Source organism: Rhineura floridana, chromosome 18 (assembly GCF_030035675.1).
Source record: "Rhineura floridana isolate rRhiFlo1 chromosome 18, rRhiFlo1.hap2, whole genome shotgun sequence".
Lineage (NCBI taxonomy): Eukaryota > Metazoa > Chordata > Lepidosauria > Squamata > Rhineuridae > Rhineura > Rhineura floridana.
The window spans coordinates 8,082,997-8,105,798 of NC_084497.1; the positions used below are offsets into that span (position 1 = coordinate 8,082,997).

Genomic DNA, 22,802 nt, shown 5'->3' on the forward strand with positions numbered 1-22,802 from the left:
TGTTCCCTGCCCGGATTTGCCGTGACCAAAAGTGACCCAAACTTTGCCCAAGTGTCTCCCCGCCACATCCATCCCCTGTTGCAGCAGCACCTCATTCATAATACTGTATACGTACTCGGTTGCTGTGGCGGTTCCGTCTTTACATGTAGTGTGTCCAACACTTTATTTCCCTGAAAACCTCAGCAGGTGGGCGCTGTCCTGAGGCATTGGATGGTTGGAAGGGGCGGGGGAGAGCCGGGATATAGCAGCAGCAAAGCGAAGCCGCGTCTCCCGCGTGTCGCTGCTGTGAGAGTTGGGACTGAGTAAGGAGTCCAAGCCAAAGCAATGTGTCTTTGTTTATATAGGCCGGCCGGCTAGCTGCGGCGCGCTCAGAGCCTGTCCACGTCCCTGTCGGTTGTAACTGAAGGAGGCTCCTGAGTGCGCGCTTGCTCTCCCTCTCCCTCCACGCCGCGCGTCATTTATGTGAGAGGAGCCGTAGAGGCCTCTTCATACAGCGGCTGGTATGCGAGACGTCAATAGTGACGCCATGGGAGCCTGACGCTACTGACCCCCGCCCCCTGCCCTCCCTGCCGGGTGTCTGTGCGTGTATACACACGTGTGTGTGTATACACACCAGCCCTAGCCTGCACGTTTGTTTGCGGAAAGGCACGCCGGCAATAGTCCAGCAATGCCCACTCTTGCGAAATAACTACCGTATATTCCGGCGTATAAGACGACCCCCAACTTTTGAGAAGATTTTCCTGGGTTAAAAAGTCATCTTATATGCCGGAATATACAGTAGATTCCTGCGTTGAACAGGGGGTTGGACTGGATGACCTTACAGACCCCTTCCGACTTGATTATTCTAGGATTCTATGAACTATGGCCATACGGAAGCAGCAAAAAGGCCCCTCTTGGTTCAGCCACTGGGCAAACCTTTCGCCAAAAGAAAAAAAAAGCTACCTCCTGGAGGAAGGAGTAGGAGAAAACTACATGGTGAGGAGGAGGAGAGGGAAAAAGCTCATACTCGGTGGCGTTTGACATCATGAATGCTGGATGACATTTCCCTCCCTCCCGCCCCCACTTTAACCCTTCCTTTCCCTTCAAATGTTTCCTGATAACTTCTCCTCCTCCTCCTTCCTTCAGGCTTATTTCTGGTTAATTTCCCTCCCTCTTTTCCCCTAACCCTTTGCTGCTCATAAAACCCTAGGACAGTCTGGTTGGAAGGGGCCTGTTAGGTCATCAAGTCCAACCTCCTGCTCGATGGAGGAATCCAAGTTAAAGCATCCCCAACAGGTCATTCTCCAGCTGCCTCTTGAAGGCCTCCAGTGTTGGAGAGCCCACCGCCTCCCTAAGCCATTGGTTCCATTGCTGTAGGAAGTTTTTCCTGATGTTCAGCCAAAATCTGGCTTCCTGTCACTTGAGCCCATTCTTCTGTGTCCTGCACTCTGGGATGATTGAGAAGAGATCCTGGCCCTCCTCTGTGTGACAACCTTTCATGTACTTGAACAGTGCTATCGTATCTCCCCTCAAATCTTCTCTTCTCGGGGGTAAACATGCCCAGTTCTTTCAATCTTTCCTCACAGGGCTTTCTTTCCAGTGTTCTGATCGTCCTGGTTCTGAACCTGTTTCAGGTTCTTATCTGGCTTCAGAAGCGTTTAAGCAAGAGCCGTGTGAACGCTGCAATTCTGAGAGAACTTCATGAGAATCACAACTTGCATTTAATATTACTAACGACAATGACAGGATAATAATCTTAACAATATAGATCATGGTGCTAATTATAATAATTATTATTATACAATTACAGAGGGTTCTATCCAACTAAGCTTTACTCAGAGTAGGCCCATTAACAGAACTAAGTCAATCAGGCCTATTAATTTCAATGGGACAACTCTGAATGTGACTAATCCTGGTTATAACCTATATTATTATTAAAGGGCAGGTAAGTTCCTAGTCCTTGTGATTAGCAAGCGTGAGTGCAATGCCCGGTGGATTGTGGAAGCCAGTGGAAAGACCAAATTAGATTTTCAGTGTGTGGTGTATATGAGTGTGTGTGTGTAGGTTCTGCACCTTACATAGTTCCCTGGCCCCCTCTAGTAGCAAAACCAGAAGTATACACAAATGATATAGACTGTGTGACATGTTGACGTTGGCATCCAGCTTAGTCAGAGTAGATCTCTAGAAATCAATGGACTCGAGACAGTAGAGGCCATCTGGTCCATGCAACCGATCATTCCAGCTTTCCACTGGGCAAGACTTTAAGGTTCCCCCCCACACACACACGTCAGGTGCCACAGACTCCCCCCCCTCCATACTTACAGTTCTGGTCTGAATCTTCGATCAGTATCCTCAGCTTCTGAACACAGAGCTGTGAAGAGAAGATGCGCAGGATTAGCCTTCCTTGCAAGAGGCAAGCAGGACTGCAGCCCTGTCCCCCACCTCCGCCACTCCCCCTGCAGTCAGAAAAGCCCTCCGAGCTCCAGCAAAGGTCCAGCGACCACCACTGGGGCTGGGAGGCCGAGAGGGGACAGACCCTCTTAGTGATGACAGAAAGTGTGGTGGGGCGAGGAGAGGACCGGGTTCAAGGTATGGCTCTCTCCAGACACACCATGAACTGAAAAGCAAAGTTTGTCCAGCGGGTGGGCGTCCATAGCCGTTTCCCCATGCCATGAGCTCCTTGAAAGTTTCCGAGAGTCCTGGCAGACCACTTCATCATTTTTCTGCCGCTGCAGTTGTAACGCCCTGCGCTAGATACTTTTATTCTTTGTAATTGTACCCCTATTGCTTCTTTTACTTGTCTCTATCGATTCGCTTCCTCTACCTTTGTCTTTTTGGCTCCTATTCCTCTCCACTCCTGTCAAAAGTTACCTCCGGTCCCATTCAGCTCACCTTGCGGGGGAACGCCGCGTTCTTCAAGTGACGGAGCGGTGCTGAGCACGTCATTCTTCACAGACGCGCCCCAGTCCACCTGAGTGAAGCTCGCAAGACCACTGGAGGTCCATGGAACTCCTAGGCCTATGTTTTAGCCATCCCCCTTTACTTTTCTCCAGCCACCTGTGGGCCAGGTGTCAAAACCACTTCCGAACATGCCCTCCCCAGTTACAAAATGGAACGCAACGTGCTAGGCCACCTTTCCCCAACTTGGCACCCTGCAGATGTTTGTTCTGGTTTTACATTTATAGCCCACCTTTCCTCCACGGAGCTTGAGGTTGAATGAATGAATGAATAGTATACATGGTCCCCCCCGATTGTACCCCCACAACAACCCTGTGAGGTAGGTTAGGCTGAGAGAGAGAGAGAGGCTGGCCCAAGGTCACCCAGTGCACTCCCAACTCCCATCAGCCCCAAGTAGCATGATCAATTATTATGGGAATCACGGTGAACAATGTCTGGAGGGCACCAAACCAAGGAAGGCTGTGCTAGACTCAGAAGCCAAAAATAAAACAAGGCCACCTGACAGAGAAGGGGCTCTACAATCCTCAGGAGACGGTATTACAACCACCATCACTACTATTATTACATTTACATCCTGTCTTTTCTCCAAGCTCAAGGTGGTGTGCAAATTTCTCCTCTCCATTTCATCCCTCTGTGAAGTCGTTGGGCCGAGAGCTTGTCAGTAGCCCAAGGTCCACCCAGTGAGCTTCATGGCCAAGTCGGGATTTGAGCCCGGATCTCCCAGTCACAGACGGGTACTCTAACCACTTCACCGCACTGTTGACATCTGAAGCCCGTATGGCGGGAAGATCGAGAGAGAGAGAGAGGAGGGCCTTTCCAGTGGCTGTTCCCAGGCTGCGGCACTCCTTGCCAAGGAAGGCTCAGCTAGTCCTGTCCCCGGTGACCTTCCAGCAGCAGTCAAAACACACTTGCTATATAGCTCACCCACAGGCCCTTAAGCTTATCTCAAGCAGGACCTGAATGCAACAACAACCCTCCCCACTTGTGATTGCTCAGCAACTGGTACTCAGGCCTCCAGCAGTGGAGGGAAAAGATCATAGAATCATAGAATAGTAGAGATGGAAGGGGCCTACAAGTCAAATCAAAGCATTCCCGACAGATGGCTGTCCAGCTGCCCCTTGAAGGCCTCCAGTGTCGGAGAGCCCACCACCTCTCTAGGTCATTGGTTCCACTGTTGTATGGCTGTAACAGTTAGGAGTTTTTCTGTAACTAGCTGGGCCGAGATCCACTTCAACACTCTGCCTGCCCACTTGCCATCTATGTGTCATAGAATCATAGAATAGTAGAGTTGGAAGGGGCCTACAAGGCCATCCAGTCCAACCCCCTGCTCAATGCAGGAATCCAAATCAAAGCATTCCCGACACATGGCTGTGCAGATGCCCCTTGAAGGACTCCATTCTTATCCTCCATAAATTTGTCTATGAACCGGGCACAAAAGGGAAAAAAATCAATTTCCAATGCAATAAAATAAATTGTATTTACTTATGGGGGTCCATAGCTTTCATCAGATTCTCAACGGGGTCCGTGACCCCCAAAAGGTTAAGGGCCACTGGTCTAATACCTTTTTAAAGCCATCCAAGTTGGTGGCCACCGCTACCTCTAGCGGGAGCCAATTCTACAGTTCAACTATTTTTCAATTTTTTATTTATTTAACAAAATGTATGTACCACTTGAATGTAAAGGCCTCTAAGCAGTTTACAAAAAAACCCCATGAAAATTATCAATAAAAGTCGAAAGGAAGTAATTAAAAACATATTTAAAAGAATTAAAACAGCTACTAACAAAAAAAAAAGACAGGCAGAGCAATCCAACTCAGGGGAAGCTGGCGTAAGCTGTGCTGGAGCGAGAGAAGCCAACGTAACGTTTCATCACATCCAACTGCTGTTCAGGAGCCTCTGGGTCGGCTGAATGCTGGGTCAGCCAGGGGCTGCGCACAGGAACCAGAAAGTAATACCCTGCTCTCCAAATACCCCTACCAGGGAGCCCCCAACAGATTTTATCGGGCCTTACCTCAGCTTAAGTCAGCGCCACTTGTGCTAGCCTCAGCTGAGCTGGCCGGGTCCTAGCTAAGCCCTGGCTGAGCTGGGCTGAGGGACTTACACCAGCGTAGCCTGGCCACAGCCGGCTCTGCTGGAGATCCGCCAGCTCCAACTCCCCTCAGCCCGGCGTAAATGCAAGTTGGATAGCACCCTGAAACTGATCAACATCCTATGTGTCTGGAAAGGCTTGCCTGAACAGAAAAGTTTTAAGCAGGTGCCGAAACTATGCGGTGTGTAAAAAAATTGCCTGTCCTGAATCTTCCAACATTCACCTTCAGTGGGTGGCCCTTGGCTCTAGTTTTAGGAAATCTGGTTCTTCTCTCTGATATAAAAAACTTTTTTAAAAACCCTTTGTATTTTATTGGTGCTTCATCGACTCCATCTGCATGACCGTTAGCCACTTTGAGTACCATTTGGTGGAAAGGTCAATTAAAAACAACAACAACCAGTCCAAGAGGGCTGTCTGTACCTGGATGCTAGCGCTGTGGTTGGGCATCCCCGAGGAGAGCGAGATCAATACTACGGAGAGAAAAAAGGCACAAGAATGAGAGTGTTTTACTGAGATGCTGCTTTCAAGCAGACAACCAACTGCAACATGCGTATATATGCAGGAAAAAGAGGCTTATGTACTTGGAAATGTCGTTCCTTACCTGCTATCACGGTGTTCACACACTCGTAAAGAAGCGACATGGCTGAAGTGCTGGGGGGGAGAGAGAGAGAGGTTGCATTTATGAAACACTCGTCTGCCAGCAAAGTACTGCTGCATTATTTATTTTATTTATCATTTCATTTATATTCCACCCTTCCTTCCAGCAGGAGCCCAGTATTACATGTTTACGGAGGATAAAGGCTCTCAAGGGCTCCTAGGCTGTGATTTTGTAATGTTTATATTTTGCACTTTAATGGTCAGCTGAAGAAGCTTTCGACCGATTGCTAACAGCCACGATGGCTATGTTCCCCCTCCACTGTTGCAGGCAGTAAATGCCTCTGAATCCCAGTTGCTGGGAATCACAAATGGGGAGAGTTGCTGTTGCGCTCGAGTCCCGCTACGAGGCTTCTTCCCATTGGGGCATCTGGCTGGCTGCTGTGAGGACACAACGCTGGACTAGACTGGCCCCCTTTGGCCTGATTCAGCAGCCAGGCTCTTCTGATGCTCTTAGAAGAAAGAGAGACCATTTTAATCTGTCCCCAAATGTTAATCTTTTGACAGACTTTGAAAACAGTAGACATATAATAAAATTACCAAAATACAGATTTAAAAAAAAGATTTGTCGACACAACAAACCACGCTTAGAGCCATCCTGCATGTCTGCACCGGATGTTTTTTTAAAAAAAAGAAAACAGCATCTATACCATGCTGTGGCATAACAGTATCTATACTGGTACTGAAGAGTATTTCGCAGGAAACACATTAAGAGCTCAGAGAAGCTTTGACTCGGGTCCATCCGACGTAGCTTTTCCGAGTGCTTTGCAAGGGGCTCGGTGGCACCCCTGACCGAGAGGCCTGGCCGGTCTGGAAAGGCGAACATGGGCCGGGTTGTTGGATACGAGCAGCCGAGGGAGGAGAGACGGGAGTCAGTGTGCGCAGCTGGTGAAGGGCCGGCCTGGAACCGGGCAAAAGGTTGCCGGAGAAGAATTGAACCTGCTTACCTGTGTATGAGGTTGGTCAGCGGCTCTATGAGCTTCTTCCCCAGCCTGGGTTCCAAAGGAGTGAGGGCACCAAACTGCAGGAAGGAGAAAGGGGGATGTTGAAATGGCCCCCCTGCAGAGTCTGCAAAGCAACCCTCCAGGCCACCCCGGCTCGCCCCAGGCCACCCCCCTTCCCCAGCCCTCCTCGAGTGCTTTCGCCTGGCTGGAACGCATCCTTGAGCTGTGACAAGGCCTTTCGTTGGCCTGGATCGACAAGCTTCTCTTTCCGCAGAAAACCTCTGGCTTTTCCGCGTGGCCGCAGCGTAGCCTGCTTTCTGCTGGCAAGAGCTGCCGCTGCTGCCCCCCCAAACATGTGGCTCCCAGAACTTTGCACATGAGAGAGAGAGAGAGCACAGAGCCCTCCGGAGGAAAAAGATGGAAACACGCTGCTCACGGTGGTGGTAAGAGTGGACAGAACGGGTTAAGAGGGAGACCTCTCCGGCAGGATGTGGCTTTGTAGGCTAAGAAGTAAGAATCACTCTGATCTGCATTTAGGCTTCAACAGGGCTGTAGTTCAGCAGGTAGAGCACCCCCTTGACATACAGCATCCCCTCAGCTGGGAGAGGCTGCTGCCTGAACCCTGAAGACCCGCTGCCAGTCAGGGTAGACAGGACTGAGCTAGATGGAAGGACGCTCTGACTCGGCGTAAGGCAGCTTCCTACAGAGAAGACCCAGCGAAGCCTCTCTGGGAGAAACGGCAGGACAGATGTTGAATAAATAATAAACCATCGAGCCCCTCAGGCTCACCGCAAAGGTCTGCTGGCTTCTTGCCCCCCACAGCAGCCAGCCAGAGGCCTGCAGGAAGCTCACAATCCAGGGCAGCGCTCTTCAGTCTTGGACCTCTTCTTGCCGTTGGACTACAACGCCCATCCTCCCTGACCACTGGGGCTAAGCTAGCTGGGGATGACAGCCCAACAATGTCTGGGGACCCACAGCAGAAGGGGACCGATCCAGGGCACGGATCTCTCACTCTCGCTCCCCAGCAACTGGGTAGCCGGAGGTCAGCTGCCCCTGGACAAGGAGGATCCATCTAACCACCGTCGCTGATTATCTAGGGCCTCATGCATTTGTTGTGGGAGTTAAAAGAAAGTTACTGGCAGCCGCCACTTCGTGTCTTGTGGTAGAGGGGTGCGTTAGGCCCCTCTTGCCTGTCTGTCCTCCCAGTGCCCATCAATTTGAGCATTGAGAAGGAGGTTGGACTTGATGACCTTATAGGCCCCTTCCAACTCTACTATTCTATGATTCTATGAATTTCACTGGGTGATCCCAAGTTTGACTGCTATGGACGGGGGGGGAGGGGGGAGAGAGAGAGAGAGAGAGAGAACACTTTGGTGTTTTAGGGGAGGGCCCTTCGTTCGGTGGTGGGAGCATCTGCTCCACATGTAACAAGGATCCAAGCTCAGTCACCAGCATCGCCAGTTAAAGCAGCCGTCACCAACCTGGTGCCCTCTAGCTCCTGGAGGGCACCACCAGCCTGCCAAAGGTGGAGTTAGAAAGGGTCTTCGATAGCAGGTGGCGGGATTGGCCTGCGCCCGAGTCCTTGGAGAGCTTCTGCCAGGCAAGACTGAGCAGCGGGTCCGACCCAGCCCAAGGCAGCCTTTTGCCTTCGTGAGGGGATCACTTCCAAACTCCCTCCGTTGGCTTCGGCTCCCTAAAGCTGCCCATCTCAAAAACAGATGAGGCCAAAGCTGAGCCTCCTGTTCTCACAGTGGCCAACCAGATGTCCCAGAGGACCTGAGCGCAACAGCAACTCTCTCCACTGATACTTAGAGGCATTTACTACTTCTGACAGTGGAAGGAGAACAGAGCCATCATGGCTAGTAGCCACTGAGAGCCGCGTCCTGCATGGCTTTGCCTAATCCTCAAAAGAAGCTAAGAAAAGCCGGATCAGGTCAAAGAGGCCCCCGTGTAGTTCGACATCCTCTTATATGTTGTATTTTAATTTTTATGTACGCCGCCTAGAGTGGCCGTTAATTCGGCCAGATAGGCAGCTTAGAAATAAAATTTTATTCTTCTTCTTCTTCTTCTTCTTCTTCTTCTTCTTCTTCTCCTAGGAGCCAAACAGATGCCTCTTCTGGGAAGCCTGCAAGCAGGTCCCGGGCGCAGCAGCAACTCTCCACCCCTGCGATTCCCCCCAGGACTGGCACTCAGAGGCACTGACTGCCTCCAACAGTGGAAGGAGAAGATAGCCATTTTGGCTAGTAGCCCTTGCTAGCCGTATCCTTCAACAGCTAAAATACAGGGGCTGTAATGCCCATTTTGTCGTTCTGGGCTGCCTTCAAGTCGATCCCGACTCATGGCGGCCCTATGAATAGGGTTTTTTTTCATGGTAAGAGATATTTAGAGATGGTTCGCCATTGCCTTCCTCTGAGGCTGAGAGGCAGTGACTGGCCCAAGGTCACCCAGGGAGCTTCAGGGGTGTGTGGGGATTTGAACCCTGGTCTCCTAGGTCATAGGCCAACACTCTAACCACTAGGCCACACTGGCTCTTGTAATGACTATTAACGTCCAAAATATCAAAATATAGCAGGGACAACCAGCCCTCTAATCTTCTTCCAAAGCCCTCCAAGAGTTGGTGGCCATCATCACAGCTTTGTAGGTGTGAATTCTGAATGTAACTATGCAGCATGTGAAGAAGGCCTTTCCATCTACCACGCAGACCTGCCCCCGATCCCATGTAGAGCCCCGCTAACTGGAGAAGCATCAAGTATGACAGCCAGCTCCCTGCGCACTCTCGTCAGGGTCTCATCCCCCCTTTCCCCAAAATATTCCTCGCAGCCTGAGTGAGAACGCTCCCTCCCCTCCCCACCCAAAAGCCAACTGCACAGGCTGCCTCTTGCTTTTTCCTTTCCTCTCTGGTTCGTGTCAGCTGCTACACCTCGCAAGCGACAGGGCTGGGGTGTACACAAGCGTTTTCACACCCGAGACGCTGCAAACGAAGGCGCCCACTCATACTTGCCAGCTTGATAATTTTAATGAGGACCCAGTTGTTGGTGGATGACGTCATCAGCTTGAAAAACAGCGGAGCGAGGGAAAGGTAGTTTTTCGGGTTACGCCTGGCCAGCTCGCAGATGACGTTCACGGCGGCGGACTGGACGCCTGGGGGAAGAGCAGGGGAAAGGGAAGTTTGAACAAATCGTAGAACTAAAGGGCTCAAAGCTTTAGGCCGCATCTGCCCCATACATTTAAATTTACACACTTTAAACAGTCATGGCTTAACCCACAGAATCCTGGGAACTCTAGTTTGTTAAGGGTGCTGATGACTGTTAAGAGACCCTTATTCCCCTCACAGCGCTACAATTCCCAGAGTGGTTTAACAGTCGATCCCTCTTCCCAGGAGACTCTAGGAACTGTAGTTGGGTGAGGGGAACAGGGGTCTCTCCCAACAACTCTCAGCACCCTGTAGCAAGCTACAATTCCCAGGGGGAAGCTGTGAGTGTAACAGTGGCACAATTCTGCTTTAAATGTAAGGTTCAGATGTGGCCTTAAGAAAGAACTAGGGCCCTAATTCTGGTTGAGCGTGTGGAAATCCATGCAAGTGAATTCAGGTGAGAGTACCTAGACAGATTTGAGGACAGAGAACCCTCCCCACCTTTCTACAATGCACTCCTGTCCCTGTGTTCCCTGTACGCCTTCCCCGCACCACATTTCCCACCATCTCTGCCAAGCCCTTACGCAGTTTATTTATTACGTTTGTCTACCGCCCCATAGCTGAAGCTCTCTGGACGGTTTGCAAGAATTAAAACAGTAAAAACGAAGTTGATTTTAACTTGACACATATACACACACACGGTTCCGCTACCAAGAGCATCCCCTCCCCGCCAACGGCCTTTGCAATCTTCTGGATCGCGTTGTATCCACGAGACTAACCGGGATCGGGATCTTCGAGCTTCTCCTTAAGACGGGGGAACGCAGGCCGGAGGGACTCCGGGTATTTCAAGAACACTTTGTACATGATCAACACCGCTTTCTTCCTGATGTAAGGCTTCGTGTGAGACATCTGTCCGGGAAGGGAAACGCTCATGTATTGTTTTCACAACGATTAAGCCAAGACGTCTTTCCTTATCCTGAATCAAACCACTGGGAAGGGTTTGCAGCTCAAGAGCAGAGCCTCTGCTTTGCACACCGAAGGCCCCAGGTTCAATCCCCAATGGCATCTCCAGGCAGGGCTGGTGAAAGACTGCCTGCCTGAAAACCCTGGAGAGTAGCTGCCGGTCAGTGTAGGCAATACTGACTCGATGTAAGGTGGTGTCCTATACTCTTCCAAAGTCCGAGTGGCGATTTCAACCTGGAGCCCCCTCAATCCTATTGTGGCCCTAACCCACAGCCAACACACTGGTCCTCTATTTGAGTTTTTTGGTAGTATGTAAAAAAAAAAATCACCTTGGAAGAGGGGTGGGGAATACCTGTGGCCAGATGTTGCTGAGACTCCCAGCATGGCCCACAGCCAGGGAGGAAGATGGGAGCCGGCGGCCAGCAACATCAGGAGGGCCACAGGCAGCAAGTAACATTCCCAACTTGCATTCGAGAGATGGAGGAACGCCGCTGTCTAGACGAGGCGTTCCCTCCTGAGAAAGGGGGGATTCAGCAGTGACTGGTGACCGAAGGACCTCCAGCGGTGGTTGGCCTCCAGACACCAGCAGGCAGCAAGCAAAACTCAGTGATGATGATGGAAGTTTCTTGTTCAGAAACATCCCGAGGGCTAACAGGCTTACCCATCCCTGATCGAAGTAGCAGCATCATGTATTCCATAGGAGACATGGAGGAATGCCTCTACAGTAGGGCTCCGCTTCTCAGCGCCCTGCTTTTCGGCGTCCCGCTAATACGGCACCAGCGTAGCGATCAGCTGGAGGGGGGGCTGGAGCTCCCCGCGCGCCAGCTGATCTCACTGGAGGAGGGGAAGATCAGCTGTAGAGTGCTACCCTTGATCTCCTCCTCTTCTGGCGCAATAAGACTCCCGCGCTACAGCTGATTTCTCCTCCTCCGGCGTGATCAGCAGGTTAGGTTCCAGACCCCCGCCCTACAACTGATCCACTTTTCAACGGTTTCCACTTTTCGGCAGGGGGCTGGAACCTAACCTGCCGTATGAGTGGGGCCCTACTGTATTTAAAAGCCTCTATCCCCGTCAACTTCCTCGTGCCTCCTACAAAAGAGGATTTGACTGAAAAGCAGAGCATACGTGTCTTTTCAAAACACATTCTGGGATGCACACTCCTCACAGGGCAGTGGCCAAACCTGCTGGGCCTCACCCACGCTCTGTGCAGTGAAGGCTGGCCCGGTGAGGCGCTCCCCTGCCAACCTCGGCCCGCCCTCAGCTAGCCTGTGCCTGCCTGCCTGCCTGCCTTATTTGCAACCAGTCCAGGTTCGCGGCCCTGCCTGTCAGTTCCCTCCCTTTTAGTCTCAGTGCTGCCCCTGGAGAACTCAGCAGGGAGGAGGTGGAGGATGGGGACAAAACTGGAATTAGCTGCCTCTGCTGTCATTGGCTCTGGCTTCACTTGCTGTTGGCCGCCCGGCCTTCCGCCTCTCCAGCTTCAATGGGCACCGGCCGCTGCAGACTCTGCGTGCATATTGAGAGCTGCAGCCAGCATGGCAGAGGATCAGGGATGAAGATGATGGATTTGGCACCCAGCGACATCGGGAGGGCGCCAGGTTGCGATCTAGACACACACCTTCCAGGTTCCGAGACCACTTGAGGAGTTAAGTGCAGAGCTTCGTGATGGGACAACAGCTTCCAAAGCGCTTTCAAAAGAAGCGGCTGAACCCTCAGCAGAGGAGGCCACCGTTGTGGGCCAGCCTCCCCCCCTCCCATCCTGCCTCCCCAAATACTCACCAGGGTCATGATGTCATTCGCCAAGTCTCTGGCCAGATCGGGAGTCACAAAGCAGGACAACCCCGTCAGGGCAACTCCAGTGTCATACTGGTTGGGGCTGCTCAGGTCCTGGAAGAGCGGGCCGGGCAAAAAGGAGTGGGGGAGAGGAGAGAAAAGAGCCCTCAGTTGTCCAACCTGGAAAGACTGCGTTCTACTTAGAGCAGACCCACTGAAACTAACAGACCTCAGTTAGTCTCGTCCACTGATTTCAATGGGCCTACTCCGAGTATGATGACTGTGAGATACAGCCTTCTGCCAGTTACTTGAGAATACATCTTTAAAGATTGAGCACCGGAGTTCACGCAATGCCATTTGGCGGGTCAGAAGAGCCCTGCAGCAGCTGGATGAGGCCGAGGGGGCCCACCTAGTCCAGCCTCCTGTTGTCACGGTGGCCAGGTGGATGCCCCAATGGGGCAACTCCCAGTTATTGGTCTCCAGGGGCATACGGCGATGGAGGTAGGACTTTGCCATCCTGGCTAGAAGCCATCCAGAGCCTGCATCCGCCATGAATTTGTCTCACCCTCATAAAAACATTAGAGCCCTACAGCTGGGTCAGGCCAAAAGTGGGCCCATCTCATCCAGCCTCCTGTCCTCATAGTGGCCCCAGCGGGAAGGCCCCAAGGCAGCACCTGAGTGCAAGAGCAACCCTCTCTACTCGTGATTCCACTCAGCAACAGATATTCAGAGGCATACGGCCTCCAACGGTGGAGGGAGAAAGCAGCCATCGTGGCCAGTAATCATTAATGATTTAGAATCATAGAATAGTAGAGTTGGAAGGGGCCTACAAGGCCATCAAGTCCAACCCCCTGCTCAATGCAGGAATCCAAATCAAAGCATCCCAAACAGGCTGCCTCTTGAAGGCCTCCAGTTTCGGAGAGCCCACTACCTCTCTAGGTCATTGGTTCCATTGTCGTATGGCTCTAACAGTTAGGAAGTTTTTCCTGATGTCCAGTCGAAATCTGGCTTCCTGCAACTTGAGCCCATTATTCCATGTTCTGCACTCTGGGACAATTGAGAAGAGAAAGCGTTTGCGCATGTTTTAAGAATCAGAGATTCTTGCCATTATACTGCAAATCTGCCAGAGCTTTAATCATAGATCCCAAACTACCAAATTTAATTCCGGCTGCAGATGCCAACTTTCTGAAAGCTCCAGCCCTCCCCAAATTTTTGACAACTGATTGATGCTTCGGATTCCCCCCCCCAAAAAAACTCAAACTGGGAGGCACCAGTTATTCTTTGACCCCTGAGATTTAGACAGTGCAACTGCCCAAATAAAGAGTGCAGCAAACTCAACTTGGGAGGGGGGGCACGGTGGAAGAATCATAGAATAGTAAAGTTGGACATAGAATAGTAGAGTTGGAAGGGGCCTATAAGGCCATCAAGTCCAACCCCCTGCTCAATGCAGGAATCCAAATCAAAGCATTCCCGACAGGTGGCTGTCCCAGCTGCCTCTTGAAGGCCTCCAGTTTCAGAGAGCCCACTACCTCTCTAGGGAATTGGTTCCATTGTCGTACCGCTCTAACAGCAGCCATTTAAAACAACACAAGCTACATTTCGTAAGCCACAGGAAAGAAAGCACCCCAACAAACGGAGGCTTAGCAGGCGGCGGCGGTAGCAACAGGCACTGGTCAAGCGGAATGGAGACGCTCACCTTTCGGATCTGGTTGGTCGTCAGCATGATGACGTCGGTCCCTTCGTGAAAGCACTGTGAGGCTGCCAAGTACCCGATCCTCTGTGTGGTTAAATGGGGGTGGGAAGCAAGTCAGTACCTCAGGCCGAACAGGCAACGCTGCCATTGTTTTCAGGAATGGTTAAAAAAGCTATTTGTTGTGACCTTGCCTGGGAACTCAAGGTGAAGCGCAGTAAGATGGGATCGAGTACATCTGAGGATGCAAACCAAACCCCACTTACCTGGGAGGAAGCCCCACTGAGTTCAGGAGGACTTACTTCTGAGTAGACACAGGACTGGGCTGATCTTAGCATGCCTGGAGCGGCCTACAGGGCGGAGCATCTCCAGCTTGCAGGGCTAATGAGGCCCAACAACACTCTTCATTTGGCCCACAAGGCCATTTCCTGCCAAACCACCAGCCCCACCTTTGATGTCACATGCGAGGCAGTTAGAGACGTGGGCACCAGTGCTCTGAATTCTGTTTGCAAGTGGTTTATGTATTTCTACTTATATGCCCTTCCTCCCAAAGGGAGCCCAGGATGGCAAACAACAATAATATATTTAAAGCAAAATATGTTTAAAAGCAATTGCAATACAGATGCAGACTTGGGATAAAGTCTCTCCTTGAAAGGCTTGTTGAAAGAGGAAGGGATAAAGTCTCCTTAAAAGGCTTGTTGAAAGAGGAAGGTCTTTACTGGCCGGTTACGTTTATTTAAAATGTGATGTATTGCTTTTCCTTTGTACCAAATGTGAATGTATATTGATTTTTATGTTGTAAACCGCCCAGACAGCTTCAGCTATGGGGCGGTATACAAGTGTAGTAATAATAATCATAATAATTTAGCAGGCGCCGAAAAGGTAAGAGACGGCACCTGTTTAATATTTAAAGGGAAGGAATTCCAAAGGACAGGCGCCACAAAGCTAAAGGTCCGCTGTGTAATGAAACTGCTTGCAAACTGACTTTAAAAGGCGAGCCCTTTTCAGGTTGCCACCTGATGCCAGGTGGGTTGCCCCACCCACCTGTCAAAGTTGGCCTGCGGGGGGTGGGGGAAGGGCCACAACTCATTGTTTGAGCATCTGCTTTGCACGCACAAGACCCGGGTTCAATGCCCAGAATCTCTGGGGAGGGCTGGGAAAGTCTGCACCCCTGTAGAGCTGCTGCCAGTCAGCGTTGACAATACTGAGCTAGATGGACCAAGGCTCTGACTTGGCACTAGGTTCCTGTCCTCATCTAGCCACTGCTGCAAGGGAAACAGCCATGGCATAGACAGCACAAGCTGCAGTTCAGGCCGCTGGTGTTTGCGCTATGGAGTGACGCAGGGCACTACCTTGTCCCCAGTGCTATTCAGCATCTATACGAAGCTCCTGGGAGCAGTCATTGGGGTTTGGAGCAAGCCCTATTTTTCCATTACATCTGAATCAGGAGAGGCTGTGCAAGCCCTGGGCCGGGGCCTGGATGAGGGTTGATAAAACAAGACGGAGGCCTTGTTGGTGGGAGATCGGTCGATTGCCTGCCCTGCATAGTGATGCACTCCCTCTGAAGGAGCGGGTGCACCATTTGGGGGTGCTCTGCCATCCATCTCTGTTGCTAGAGGCTCAGGTGAACTCTGTGGCCAGGGGTACTTTCTGTCCGCTTCGGCTGGTACGCCGACTCGACCGTTCTTGGACTGCTGATAGCACGACTAGAGCGGTCCACGCACTGGTAACCTTAACGCTCGATTACCGTAATGTGCTTATAACTGGCACTGCTCTTGCATCTGACTAGTGCAGAATGCAGCGGCCAGATAGCTTACAGGAGCAGATTACTGGCAACATGAAAGAGCTGCACTGCTTGCAAATTTGCTACTGGGGCAGGTTCAAGGTATTTATGTTAACTCACAAAGCCCTAATCAACCTGGGCCCAGAGTACCTTAAGGACCACCTGATTCCCTAGGTTCCATCTCAATCGCTGAGATCTTCTGACGGGGCACTACTGGTGGTTCCTCACATGGCCCCTGAGGTTCGGTTGGCCTCCACCAAGGACCGAGCCTTTAGCATGGCAGGTTCTGCCCTGTGGAACTCCCTACCAATAGAGGTTTGGCAGGAACCATCTCTCTTCTCGTTCAGGCGTCTCCTGAAAACTGAACTTTTTAAACAGGCCTTTTAATAATGAATTTTCTTCGCCAACCAATGCTTACGGATGTTTTTGGTATGGTTTTTAACATATCTGTATTGGTTTTTTCAAATGCTGTCATGTTTTTGGACTGGAAAATGGGGGAGAGGGAGGGACACAAAACAAAGTGCAACTCATTGACAAATTCCATTTTTTTGGTTTGTTTTTTTAAACTCACTAAATTTGTAAGCTTTACCGGCTCTGAAAATGCGCTTGAGCACTTGGCAACTTCCCTTAAATCTCAGATGCTAGAGATATAGTTGGATCCAAACTGATGTACCTAAGTTCTACTCAGAGTAGACCCAGTGAAATTAACGGAGCTAAGTGAGTTATTGGTTTTTAAAAAATGTGTTTTTAAATTTGTAGATTTGTTTTTAATGTTTTTAATTGTTGTAACCCCCCCCCCCGAGAGCTTCGGCTATGGGGCGGTACACAAATGCAATAAAATAAACACATAAAGAAATAATTTCAGTATTCTACTCTGAGTAGGACTAACAATGAATACGCGCCATGAAGTTGCTAGTGGTGGTTCATCGCCTTTCCCAAGGACCAGCACGACCCGAATTCTGCAAAGGTGAGGAGTTACACAAACTGGCTCGATGCATGCAGATTGCAGAATCCAGCCAGACCCAGACTGTGGACTTCCATGCACTGCCCTGGTTCTGGCTTCTCAGTAACGAGGATGCCCTGGAATGACTCTCCTTGCGTCAGGGAGAGCTACCCATCACCAACCAAGTTGCCAGGGCCCTTTTAAAGGAAAACCGTTTTCACGACAGCCTCCGGGAATGCCTGGAGGCTTTTTGGCAGACCGAACTTCCACCAGGCCGCTTACTTTGAAGGTGAACTTCGACGCACTCATGACTTCGATGATGTTGAAGGCCGCCCAGCTGATGTCGTAGCCCAGCATCTGCAACTGCAGGGGACAAAGGCCAGAGTGTCAGGACAGCGAGGGCCGAGGCAACCTTGGGACATTCCCCTCTCAGTTAAACACGGTTAGCAGAACCAAAAGCATTCGTGCCTTTAATACTTTGCCTCCTGGGTAGCATCCGTGCCAAAAGAAATTAACTCTCTGCACGGGACAGGAGCCTTTGAACCTTTTTCCGACGGAGGACCCGACCTTCCACCACAGTCACGAAAACCACTTTTTAATTTTTCTGACCCCGCCACTAGCCCCTTTGTTAGAAGGGCTGCAGCAGGCCTGGGGTTCAATCCCTGGTTGCTCCCCGTAAGAGGAGAACCACTACCAGTCACAACAGATAACACAGAGCTAGATGGAGCTATAGACTGACTCAGTACAAGACAACTTCCCATGCTCTCTAGGGCAGAAGTGGGGAACCTGTGGGGTGAATGTGGCCCACCAGCCCGCTCTCTCTGGCCCTCAGGACTCTCCCTAGACCACGCCCCTCCTGAGCCCTGCTCCAAGCCCAGCTGGAACGTGCCCTCTTGCTTGTCTAGTTAGAGCAGTGGTTCTCAAACGGTGCGCCACAGCACACTGGTGCGCTGCAAGAGGTGACTAGGTGTGCCGCGAATATTATGAAAGTATATATTTAAAATGAGAAGAAACCCATTTGTATTTAAGTTATTTTTATTCATAGTTTAAAATATATTAATATATTTTTAATTTTCTACATGAAGTGCGCCAGAAATTTTTATATGTTTTACAGTGCGCCGCAAACCAAAAAAGTTTGAGAACTGCTGAGTCAGAGGATGGCAGACGTGTGTGTCTTGAAACGTCTCAGTTGTGTGGTTGGGAGGAGTAAAGCTATAAAGCCACATTCCTTGTCCCGCCCATTTTTGCCTCTAGCTCCACCCACCACTGGCCCCCCAAAGGGAATGCAGCCCTTGGGCTGGAAAAGGTTCCAGCTCTGCAGCTTTAGGACAACCGGCTGGGCGAGGAGGACAAGAAGACCCCAGCAGGGAAGCAAGAGTTTGGGACGGGGACCCCACCCAACAAAGGCAGGGATGCCACAAAGCAGTCAGAATGCAGATGATGCAACAAGAATCCTAGAATTGTCGAGTTGGAAGGGGCCTATAAGGCCATCCAGTCCAACCCCCTGCTCAATGCAGGAATCCAAATCAAAGCATTCCCGACAGATGGCTGTCCAGCTGCCTCTTGAACGCCTCCAGTGTCGGAGAGCCCACTACCTCTCTAGGTCATTGGTTCCATTGTCGTATGGCTCTAACTGTTAAGACGTTTTTCCTGATATTCAGCCGAAATCCGGCTTCCTGTCACTTGAGCCCGTTATTCCGTGTCCTGCACTCTGGGACGATTGAGAAGAGATCCCGGCCCTCCTCTGTGTGACAACCTTTCATGTACTTGAAGAGTGCTATCCTATCTCCCCTCAGTCTTCTCTTCTCCAGGCTAAACAGGCCCAGTTCTTTCAGTCTCTCCTCACAGGGCTTTGTTTCCAGTCCCCTGATCATCCTTGTTGCCCTCCTCTGGACCTGTTCCAGTTTGTCTGCATCCTTCTTGAAGTGCAGAGACCAGAACTAGATGCAGCATTCAAGATGAGGCCTAACCAGTGCTGAATAGAGGGGAACCAATACTTCACGCAATTTGGAAACTATACTTCTGTTAATGCAGCCTAAAATAGCATTTGCCTTTTTTGCAGCCACATCACATTGTTGGCTCATATTCAGCTATCTGACTAGATCAGCCGGTCTCGAGTCTGGCCAGTGCCTGGATACCAGTCCCTTTGCCAGGGGCGGAGAACATTTTTCAGCAGTTTTTTCTCATGGGCAAACTTCCTGCGGCTGCACGCCGGTGGTGGGCAGGGCCAGAGGCAAACGTGAATGGAGAAAAAGGTGCGAGTCTTAACTTTGTTAACCAGCAGATGTCAGAGGGACCTATGTACACCCATACCCGCCCTCAAAACATCTCTTCGGAGGGGTGGGGAAATACATGTTACTTGACTCACACGCCCCCCCCCCCGTGTCCCCCATCTAGGCAAGCAAGAGGCACGATCGCAGCTCAAGGACATGTCGGGGAAAAGCACTTGAGGAGGAAGCAGAACAGGGGCGTTGCGAGGTATAGCCTGGGGAGAGAGGGAGCGGCCTGGGTCATGAGGGCCTGGTAGAGGGGCCTGGAGGGCCACATTCGGCTCCCCAACTTGGCCTATGCACACCACCTCAACTTCCATGGGGAAAAAATCCCATTGATATATGAATAATCCTCCCTCCTCCACTATGTCCAAACCGGAGGGATGGGGGGAATTACTGGAGGCGCTCATCGCTGAAGAGGCAGCGCCACCCAATGCCCCATGCTGGATAGGTAAGCTGAACAGGCCAGGCCAAAGAAACCTGACACGAGGGGGGGGGACACTTACGTAGGTGAGCTTGCAGATGGCGTTGGCTTTCACAGCAATGTTGTCCTGCTTCAACTCCTGCTTGATCTCATCGATGCACTGAGAAATATACTTGGCCTGGAGGAAGAGAAGGGAGAGAGAGAGAGGGAAAGGGTTAGAGCAGGTCATCGACAGACTCTTGCTGAGCTAGCATTGCCCCAAAAGGTCAGGTAACTGGAGCACACCTCGTTCTTAGGCACAAAATATATTTGTTTGGCCTCCTTAGGGGTGCACTTAATATATAGTAATACCTCAGTTAACAAAGTAGATGCGTTTCTGGACATCACTTCTTCAACAGAAACTTTGGTACCGGAGGTAGGAATGACATGGAAAGAATCAGGATACTTCCTGCACCTGCTCATAGACGATGGGGGCAGCTTCAACAAGGGTGCCTACCTGGCACCCACCCATACTCCCTCCTTCTCCTCCTCTGAATCGGATTGGATCCTTCCCTCCCCAACCTTGGGAGAAAGCAAGAGATCTCTTCTAATGCAAACCAAACATGCAGGCTTGTCAGTTCACCACAGCAAAGCAAAGGCTTGTCAGTTTATGGATAGCAAAGCAAAGACACAGGCTGGTCAGTTTCACCTTAAAGCAAAGGCACAGGCGTGAAAGTTTATGGATAGCAGAGCAAAGGCACAGACTGGCCAATTTCACCTTAAAGCAAAGGCACAGGCCTGAAAGTTTATCTCTAGCAAAGCAAAGACACAGGCTGGTCAGTTTCACCTTAAAGCAAAGGCACAGGCCTGAAAGTTTATCTCTAGCAAAGCAAAGACACAGGCTGGTCAGTTTATTCATAGCAAAGCAAAGTTGCTCTGTTTCACCTTTAAAAAAGCCTTCCTTAAAAGAAGCTTTGTTCCTGGAGGATTCCTTAACTGAGGTATTGCTGTATACCAAACTGCCTCATACCAAATTGACCCATGAATGATGCCACAAAGGAAGCTACAGACCTGAACTTACAAGATCTGAACAGGGTGGTTTATAACAGATGCTCTTGGAGGTCGCCGATTCATAGGGTCACCATAAGTCGTGATCGACTTGAAGGCACGTAACAACAACAAAGCTCTATATTGTCTACTCTGACTGGCAGCAGCGCTCCAGGATTTCAGACCGGGAGTCTTTCTACCTGGAGATCCATTCGGGATTGTCCCTGGGCCCTTCTGCATGCAACCCACACGCTCTACTCCTAAGCTATGGTCCTTTCCCTAAAAAAATTAAGACAACAGTCTTTATGATTCTAAACAACGGGCTGATTTAATCGGAATAGAGGAAGCTTGCCTTACACCAAATCAGACCTTGCTCTATCTAGCTCAGTACTCTCTGGGCCCGTATAATCTGCTTGTTGTGTCCTCATTAATTCCCCGCCATCCACAAGCTAGTACGGATTTTCACGTTCACAAATCCGCATTAGAAATACCCCCCAAAAGCCAAGGTGCTTTCCCGTATCAATCAATCGCATTAACATCCATGTGCTCGGACGCAATGCCGCAGACTTTCCTGCAATAGGTGGTTCATGGGCATTCCTCCGTCATATGCCAAGCCCCCCGTCTCCTTCCCACCCCATAGCACATCCACAAACTTCTGCATGCGTGTGAATTTAAAAAAAGATATACGTTTCTGCGCTCTTCCAAAAAAGCCCACGAAAAGCAAACGACCATTATGGACTAATCACTGAAAAGGGGTGGACTTAGGGGGATGGCCAGTGGTAAGGCAGTTCAGACAACAAAAAGCCCACCCGTACGGATGCTTGATAATCAGGTTTTCACAATAACCCGACCACAAAGAGGACATGTATGGATTTCAAGGCCACCAACCAAATATGGGATTTTGCAGTTAGGTATGGATGGGCCCTCTGTTGGCTCTCCAGAGTTTCAGACGGGGGACATGGAGGATAAGGCTATCAAGGGCTATGCTCTCTCTTTGCAACTGGAGGCAGGGTGCCTCTGAACAGCAGTTGCTGGGAGTCACAGCTGGGGAGAGCTGCTCTTGAGCTCAGGTCCTGCTTGCAATGGGGGGGCCTGGCTGGCCACTGCGAGGATGCTGGATCAGATTGACAAAGAGGCATGAAATTCAGCCAGAAATTCACCCAGCGACGCAGCTGGTGATCTTCTCTGAAGGTTGACGGTTTGGAAGCACCAGGAATGACCTGATACACCTCCATGTCTGCCAAAGATGGGAGTTGGCAGGCACCACCAGTCAGACACCTATTGCATGTATGAATCGCTGCCTGTGGGGCATCCTGACGCAACATGGACTACAGTAAGAACATACTGAACAGGCGCATATATAAAAACAATTATGTATTAAAAACACTTTAAATCACCACCCCATACACACACATACATATTCAGTACAGATACCAACCGGGATACAAATGTCCACTTCGAAGGCTTGTTGAAAGAGAAATGCCTTTAGCAGGGGCCGAAGAGACAGTCGAGAAGGTGCCCGTTGGTATGCAATGGGACGGAGTTACAACAGGTAGGCGGAATCGGGCCTTTAGCGTGGCACTGACATCGTGCAGAATGAAACATGGCGGCAGCATCCCACCCCAGCGAGCCGCCGCCATTGTGCACAAGGGCTGCCCCAGATAAAGTGGGCTGCAGTAATCCAATATGATGTCACAGGACAGGTGGGCGTGGCTTGGGGGGAAAAACAGCCTCACAGGCCAAATTAGGACCCGCTACCGGGCCCAACCAGACCTGCAGGCCAGAGGTTGCCCACCGATGATTTAGGTATTTATATGCTTTTCAAGGGGAAAAAAGAGGACCCTTCATAAAAGGTTGACCTGATGGTTGGGGGCCGCTCCCCCGATGCCTGTCTATAGAGGACGAGGAGGGTATATAGGGAGGGTTGTGCTGGGAGCCTAGTCACCTTTACAGCGGTCTTATTTTATTCTGTCCTGCAGTTTATACTACTGATAGTCCCCTCCTGCCCATGCTCAAGAGCAACAGGCCCTTTTGGCCCCTCCTCTGAATAATGCTGACACAAGCTCAGCGCGCTTCCAGTCATGGGATTCCGCCACTCTACGGACCGCATGTGAGGCCGCTACTGAAAGGGCAGACCGAGACAAAGCGGTCAAAGTGCTCTGAAGCAGCACCAACAT

The 22,802-nt window shown here is 50.7% G+C and overlaps 1 protein-coding gene across 2 annotated transcripts in view; it reads right to left on the minus strand.

Annotated features, from left to right (window-relative positions):
• AP3D1 (adaptor related protein complex 3 subunit delta 1) overlaps positions 1-22,802 on the minus strand; it is a 67,344-nt gene that overhangs the window by 32,008 nt on the left and 12,534 nt on the right. For both annotated transcript variants that reach the window (XM_061600645.1, XM_061600646.1), the window contains exons 2-11: positions 19,682-19,777; positions 17,188-17,268; positions 14,186-14,266; positions 12,496-12,603; positions 10,536-10,665; positions 9,625-9,764; positions 6,627-6,700; positions 5,627-5,676; positions 5,446-5,495; positions 2,302-2,350 (exon numbers count right to left, since the gene is read on the minus strand). In XM_061600645.1, coding sequence (XP_061456629.1) covers positions 2,302-2,350; positions 5,446-5,495; positions 5,627-5,676; positions 6,627-6,700; positions 9,625-9,764; positions 10,536-10,665; positions 12,496-12,603; positions 14,186-14,266; positions 17,188-17,268; positions 19,682-19,777 — 859 coding nt within the window. The remainder of the gene's footprint in view (positions 1-2,301; positions 2,351-5,445; positions 5,496-5,626; positions 5,677-6,626; positions 6,701-9,624; positions 9,765-10,535; positions 10,666-12,495; positions 12,604-14,185; positions 14,267-17,187; positions 17,269-19,681; positions 19,778-22,802) is intronic.